The sequence below is a fragment of the Rattus rattus genome, chromosome 1 (genome assembly GCF_011064425.1).
Source record: "Rattus rattus isolate New Zealand chromosome 1, Rrattus_CSIRO_v1, whole genome shotgun sequence".
Taxonomy (NCBI): domain Eukaryota; kingdom Metazoa; phylum Chordata; class Mammalia; order Rodentia; family Muridae; genus Rattus; species Rattus rattus.
Genome location: NC_046154.1, coordinates 48,313,750 through 48,321,302, shown reverse-complemented (window position 1 = coordinate 48,321,302; position 7,553 = coordinate 48,313,750). Strand labels below are relative to the sequence as shown.

At 52.5% G+C, this 7,553-nt stretch overlaps 1 protein-coding gene across 1 annotated transcript; it reads right to left on the bottom strand.

The window, feature by feature from the left end:
* Nucleotides 1-668: 668 nt before the first annotated feature.
* Tmem61 (transmembrane protein 61) lies at nucleotides 669-6,292 on the bottom strand. The gene is made up of 3 exons (XM_032891615.1): nucleotides 6,274-6,292; nucleotides 5,829-6,201; nucleotides 669-897 (listed from the first exon to the last, which is right to left on the bottom strand). Exons 1-3 carry the CDS (start codon nucleotides 6,290-6,292, stop codon nucleotides 669-671), a joined length of 621 nt encoding a protein of 206 aa, XP_032747506.1.
* Nucleotides 6,293-7,553: the final 1,261 nt, after the last annotated feature.

Genomic DNA, 7,553 nt, shown 5'->3' with positions numbered 1-7,553 from the left:
TGCTATTAGTGCCACATCTGGAGAGCTACTGAGGTCCCTGTCACAGGATGCTAAGCAGGCCGGCACCTCCCCTCCACCAACTCTGAGACTTGTGGCAGGCTTGAGGGCCTCTAACCCAAGGCATTCAGCTGCTCAGCACACACTGATGCCACCGCACAGGTTCTCCCACTCTGCTCTCTGAGGCAGGGGCTGGCGCTGCTGTAAAGTGCCTATTCCATCTAATGAATGAGGAAACGGAAGTGGGACTGGATGGGGCCTAGGCTCAAGGGGCTGAGATTAGTCTGTGTTCTCTTGGCCACAAATCAGGTGTGTAAACTTGTACCACATCTGCTTCTGCCTCTGGCCCAGTGCTCGCCACACATGCTCTCCCAGCTGTCAGCTGCTGATCCCAGCACGCCAGCTTAGAGGTCCTCTTCCAGTTGGGACCTGGATGATGGCCTCCCCAGTACCTCACAGGGACAATTATAGGAGCCAGCCACGTATAAAACATGAGACATAATCAAGTGGGGTTTATTTAAAGCCAACTAGTGCTCACAGAGCAACAGATGCATAGACAGCACCCAGCAATAGACCTCCTGTTGAGTTCCTGCTGTGAACCAGTTGGTGGAGGCCCCGAGCAAAGCTCTCTAGTTAGGGAACAAGATCTGTAACTCTCCTGCAGTCTGAGCTCAACCTGGGCTGGAGCTCACAGCGCTCGATCCAGAAACAGCCCCCTGAGCAAGGATGATGCTCTCGTAGCTGGGTGGAGGTGAGAAGGATGTTGACCCCAGCCAGGCATCCTCTGGAGCATGGCACTGGAGATCTTCTTCAGCTTGCATGGGGCATTGCAGGGGACCTTCAGCCAGTGGACAGTACATGGTCTCCTCATAAGTGGGAATGGCAGCCTCCTTAGGAGGCCTGTGGGAACAAGAAAGAGGCTGTTAGCAGGACCAGCTCAAAACTCTCCTTCATTCCGGGGAGATGGGGGAGTCTCCTTATGACGCTGGAGCAGCTGCCAACGTCAGTTCTCCCTCCTCCTCACACACCTACACCTCTGTTCTCTTGCCACGCTTCTTGCTGCCACCACTCCCCACTTTGAAACTTCCCCGGGACATCTTCTGACTGTCTCCACACTACTCTTCGATGTCATTGTACTGACACTCCCTGCTTGGCTTGAGTGTCTAAACACTGAGAGCAGACGCTTCAGGGAAGGGGGAGTTGTTGAGATACTGAGTGGCAGTCCACAGACAGAAAGGCTCCCAGATGACTGAAATGTCATTTGTAAAGTGACAGTTGTGATGTTCAGGGCAGAGTGTGAGGCCTCCATTTATCTACCCATCTGGATGCTTGAGACTGAGCAGGGCACGTTTATCGAGTAATTGCTTATCCTTGCGTGCTCAATCTTTCACTCTACACTGCTGTCCACCCCTGACTCTCCAGCCCACCCTTCACACCTAAACCACCAAACCGACTCAAAGTGGTGGGAGGCAAAGCCTGGGTCCTCAGAGGCCACCCTGATCAGGCTTTGCAGGCTGCATTCCAAGGACAGATGTCCTGCATCTGAGCCCTGTGAAGCCCCATCCCAGGTTCCCAAGCCGGCTGCCATGCTCACAGCAGGCCACCGGGAGTCAGGCTTACCCTCCTGATGTCACAGAAGCTCTGCAGGCCCTGGATTTGAATTAAGCATGGATTTGGAAGGAGAGGGCTGAGGAGCTGCCAGAAGGCCGGCAGCAGAGTGCCAACCAGTGCTCACCTTCCTCTGAGCTCCCAGCAGGCTTTGCAAGGGACAGCAATGCCCCTGCCGAGCCTGGTGAGAATATGAATGTCATCTCAGTATGCTAGAGTCTGTGTTTGAAGCCAGCTTGGCCTACACAGTAAGTTCAAGCCCAGCTAGGACTACCTAGTGAGACCCTGTCTCAACAAATCAGGAAAAAGGAAAAGTGGGCGAGGGTGCTGAGAAGCTGTGCTTCTGGAAGCAGCACACTGGATTCTAATGCTGTGTATCTGGGTCCAGTTTTCACGTTCTCTAGGCCTCTTTTTCCTCATCTGTGAAGAGGGGATACTTGCCACAGATGCAGAAAAGGAAAAGCAGAGAAAGGGTTAACAGCCCAGAGGAACATGTGTACCACAGGGCTCCCAGGGCCCTCCTCGCCCTTCATGTCCCTCTCCCAGACATTCTCTGCCCTCCCACGATCTGGTCCTGGGTCTGCATGTGGCAAACCAGAACCTTCAACCATGCTTTGTTCAAATCCAGGACCTGCAGAGCTGCTCTGAGACCAGGAGGGTGAACCTGCCTTCTGCTGTTAGGGTGGCAGCCAGCTCTGGGGACCTGGGATGAGGAAAGGCAGTTACCCTGTGGAGAGGTCCACAAGGGCTCAGGTGCAGAGATCCCTGCATGTGGCATCCAGCAGGCTAGGGCTCAGGAACTCCAGGAGCTCAGCCCACAGCAGGAAGTTTGCTTAGAGGGCAGGTGTGCAACAGCCCTCAACCAGTGCCTGTCACCAGATAGCTCATCAGACTTAACTGCCCAAGGTCACAGCCAGAATATAAGAATGTTGGGAACTTGGGCCTTTGCAAGGTTCTGTCCTAGAGCATGGGAGGCTCTCGACACAAAGCTCTGTGGCTATGGGGTGTGGTCATGCACAGAGACTAGGACAGCCTTGTAGGACAAGAGACAGGCTCCAGGCTGACCCCGGTGGCTTTCTATTGAGAGGGCAAACCCAATAGAGCAGGAGTAAGCCCCACCCACCTCCCAGGAATGAGTGAAAACCACATCAGCTAAGTGCACAGTCCTCTTCTCTAGCGGCAGAGCTCATGTTTACCCCACACTTTACCCATTTGTAAAACAAGCCCAATCGCCACACCCTCCCTGTGAGCAAGGCTCAGGCCTGTTAGAGGCCAAGACTGCCATAAAGAAGAGCAGGGGAAGCTAAGGGTGCGACTATGTGGCATACACAACCACCATGGCCATCTCTCAGGAGCCCAGCAGCACGCTAGAGGAGAAAGGAATGATGGTTCATCTTCAGCATCAACTTGGCAACATCTAGAGTTGCCTAGGAGACAAAGCTCTGGGAATGTGTGGACGCATCATCCCACACACAGTGTAGCATCCCCGGGGCTGAGGTCCTGCATAGAATGGAAAGAATCAAGTGAGCTGAGCCCCATTCATCTCTAACTGTGGACACAGGACCAGCTGCCGTACACTGCTGCCACCATGTCCTCCCTAGTATGGCGGGATGTACCCTCAAACCATGAGCCCAAATAAACCCTTCCTTGAGATCTTTTCTCAGGTATTTTGTTAGCAGTGATCAGCTGATACAGAAGGCCTGCCCTCCCTTCTGCTACAACTGACAAACGGGGCATCAGGTGTGCCTCAGAAAACCTAGGGACATTTGTAGACACTCAACAGAGTCTTCTGACAGAAAGGGCAGCAACAGAAAGTTGGCCTTCAGAGCAGGCCCTGCACTGTCTGCTGTGCTCCCTGAAGGACACAGGGGCCTCTGGCCCTACACCTCCAGGGCTGATGGCTGCCAGATGGCAATCTCCTAAGGTGGGATATTTTCTGTCTTGTCCCTAAGAGTTGGACCCAACACATGGTAGGTACTTAGTCAGTGTTAGATAGAGACAAGAAAGAGTAGGTAACTAAATGGGGTAATAAGGCCTGTGGCGGAAAGAGAAATGCCCAAGCCAACAGATGAAAAGCCTGTTCTAGCTACAACCAGGTAACTAGGTGCGAGGTCCCTCCCGTGGGGATGGGAAAGTTCGGACGAGCAGATGACTTCCTCCCTACCCAGTCACACCCGTTTCTGAATATGAAACGTGGGTCTCTGTTATGGTTTGTATGTGCTTAGCCCAAGGAGTGGCACTGTTGGGTGGTGTGGCCTTGTTGGAATAGGCGTGTCACTGTGGACATGGGCTTAAGACCTTCACCCTAACTGCCTGGAAGTCAGTCTTCCACAGGAAGCCTTCAGATGAGATGTAGAACTCTCAGCTCTGCCTACACCATGCCTGCCTGGATGCCGCCCTGTTTCCACCTTGATGATACTGGTCTGAACCTCTGAACCTGTAAGCCAGCCCCAATTAAATGTTGTCCTTTATAAGACTTGCCATGGTCATGGTGTCTGTTCATGGCAGTAAAACCCTAAGACAGGTCTCAGAGCTGGAAGGGCCCTGCTTCAGGCTTCCCGGCAAGGGGAGTTAGTTATCCTGCCTAACTGGCTGAGGACGGGGAGTAGCTCACCTAACCTGCAGCTGTGGCCTGGGCCCTGTTGAGGAAACACTGCTGTGTGTACAGACAACAGCAACACCTCTGCACTCAGGCCAGGCTGGGCAGGGCAGGAGGACAGGCTGGCCCAGCCGTCAGAGTCCAGCTGGTCTTATGTGCATGTAGATCATTCACTGTGAGACAAGCTTCTCATCTGAGAAGAGCAAACTTTGGCTGGATACGGTACCCTTTCCTCTGATGGTCTCTTAAAACCAAGGTCCAGCTCTGTAGCCCAGGCTGGCCGGGGACTGTTCTATCTCAGCCTTCCACGTGCTAGATTACAGGGGGACCCCACCATGTCCCACTGGACATCTGGCTATTGGCCTATGTACTATCTGTTGAATGTTGTACCTGGCCTCAAGGAGCCATGGGGTGATAGCAAGATACTGTCTACCTACAAAGGAAAGAAAGACATCTGGGTAGGGCCCCAACCGGTTCCCAGAAGCACAGGTTAGCCCCTACTGAGCTGACATCAGTGCTTATGGAACCAAAGTTCAGAGGCCACAGTCTTGCAGACCACAGGCTCACCCCTGTGAGCTGCATGTAACAGAAAACGCCTCCCACGGACAGCAGTGGTGGTTCCCAGTGGCATAAAGGTACAAGCAAAGGGTGAAGAACGCATGCAGGCTTCAGATCCTAGGGATGCTTTGTTGAGTAAACAAGTCCTCAGTGAGAATACGCATGACCGGCTTCCTTACAGGGCAAGATTGGCCTCCAGATACAAAACACAAATGTGCACATACAACACACACAGACCGCAGCACATCTATGGGGATCAGATTCTAAGACGATGTTCTGAAAGCTGGGCATACAGATGCATGCCTGTAACCCCAGCCCTTGGGACAGGAGGGTCACACGTTTCATGTCCAAAGGCCAGGGGATAACAGCATGGAAAAGCAGGCTGAGAATGGTTTTAATGCAGTCGTTTCTTTCTACCTTCACCCAACCCCCACCCCATGCCCATCCAAGTGCTACCTTGCCCCACCTACACCCACCTTTGTGGATCAGAAAAGGTTGTCACTTCCAACACACCTACTGTGTGCTCGGCACCTGCTGTGAGCTGCTCTCTCAGGTCAACTCCCTCATTGTCCCTGGTGTCTCCTGAGCCAAGGAGCTATGGAGAGCACTGGTTCTCAGCAAGGTGGCTGGAGTTTAAGCCCCAGTTCTGACATACAGTTAGATATCCTTGGGCAAGTTATTTAAGGTCTCTGTGCCTGCCTTCCTCTTCCACAAATGGAGAAGTCCTGACTACGGCACCAGGGATATGGAAAAGCCACTCAATGCAGTACCTAGCCGTGGCCAGTGTCTCTTGTTTCTCAGGGACCCTTCCTATGCTGGGTTCGTGACTCCTGTGCTTCTCTGGTGAGCTTGGCACCTGTAAGGCTTCCCCGATTTCTCCACATCTCCATAGGACTGGACTCTCAGTACTCTGGTTTGTCATCCATCTCTGTCATGGGGTTTCCACATACTAGGGATACAGAGCAAAGCCTTGTCCAGTGGAGGAATCTCATGGGAATTTACTGAACAAATACTGGCTAGCATGACTATAATGAATCGCCCAAACTTCCCACGCTGCCCCACTGACCTGTAGCCCTCCTTCTCTGGGGACTCCACAGCAAGGTGATACAGGTCTCTGGAGAATCGGTAGAGGTCCCCCTGGCTTGACTTCTTTGTGCTTTCCTGGATGGACCAAAGCAGGCCAAAGAACAGAAGCACCCCACCCATGCTACAGCAGAGGAAGCTGACAGACTTGAGCCAAGTCAGGGGTGTCTCAGGCAACGGCTGTTCCACGGTAGGGGCCAGTGAGCCAGGCTGGACAGCTGTGTTACCTTCGCTCCACCACGCAAAGCAGAGTGTCCCAACCACCAGGACCACTGTGCCACCGACCGTCATGCAGTAACGCACAGTGGAGGCCGCCTGGCCTCTGACGCATGTCTGCACACAGAAAGAGAGAGCATCTGAAGAAATGGTCTAGCAAAACGTACCAAGACCTCAGAGAAGTCTTCTGACTTATACTTCGGTCTCCTTACCTGTGAATGAGATGCCCATGCACACAGGCCTACTCTGATGGTCACAGAGAAGCTGTTTCAGGTTCCTAGCACCACAGCGGGGATACAGTAGGTGCTTAATAAGCACGTCACATTAATTCAGGAACTCTAAAAAGGCCTCAGGGGCCTTGGCCTGGTAGGTGAATGGTTCCTATGGTGGACAGTTTGTGGGAGAGTCCAGGCCTTGCTGGTTGTGGCTTGCTTCTCCTCCCCTAGTCATAGTCACTGCTTCATGGGGTCTACCTTGTGTCCCCATATAACCAAAGATACAGGGACATGGGGAGCGGGAAGAGCGTGAGCAATGGCACTGGGAAAGTGAAGTTGAATGTGATGCCCTCATCTGGCCTCCATGAGTACTGCATGCACATGGTGCACAGATACGTTTGCTAGCAGAATACCCACACCTTTTTTTTCTTTCTTTTCTTTTTTCTTCTTTCTTTCTTTCATTCTTTTTTCTTTCTTTCTTTCTTTTTTTTGAGACAAGGTTTCTCTGGATGGCCCTGGCTATTCTGGAACTCACAGAGACCTGCTTTCTTCTGCCTCCCAAGTGCTGGGATTAAAGGTATGTGCCCCTACTGCCTGGCATACCCACGCATTTTTAAGAAGATTTATTTTAAGTTAGGCTCAGCATGAGTGCTTGTCAGAAGGGGAGCACTCACGTATTTGGCTCTTTTGAACTCATATGAATCATGGGAAGAGGAAGGACTTAGTAAAAATATTGCACGGGGAAGCTTCAGGAAACAAGCCAGGTCCTAGATCCTACAGACCAGAAGAGGCTGGCACTGGTCCCCAATGCTCACCTCTAAGCCACTGTCCCAATGAGCCTTCTGTGTGGTGCCTTCCCATTACCTTCCTGCAAGGCTCAGCTTAGCCCTTGCTCGGGAAACTTCTGAGACCCCTGGGCCCTCTCGGAGCACACCACACATCTCTTAAGGTTATCCAGTCCTTGGCTTGTCCTCCATCCAAGCCAGAGTTCCCTGGGCCACTGAGTCACCAGCTGCGTATAGAGATGCTATGGAATGCAGCTCTTTGTGGGGAATTAGCATTTGGGAACGTTCATCCTGCCTCCAATCAAGGCAAGGCCATGGAAGGCGACAGACCCATTCCAAACAAGGCTGGGGAAACCAGTTTGGAAAAAGCACCAAAGGAGGCAGCAGAGGAAATCCTGGACCTGCAGACAAGGTGACGGCTCCTCCACCTTCAACAGCTTTGACTCCCATAACCAAGGTAGGTGGGTGGTGCAGAAGAATGGCCATTCTACA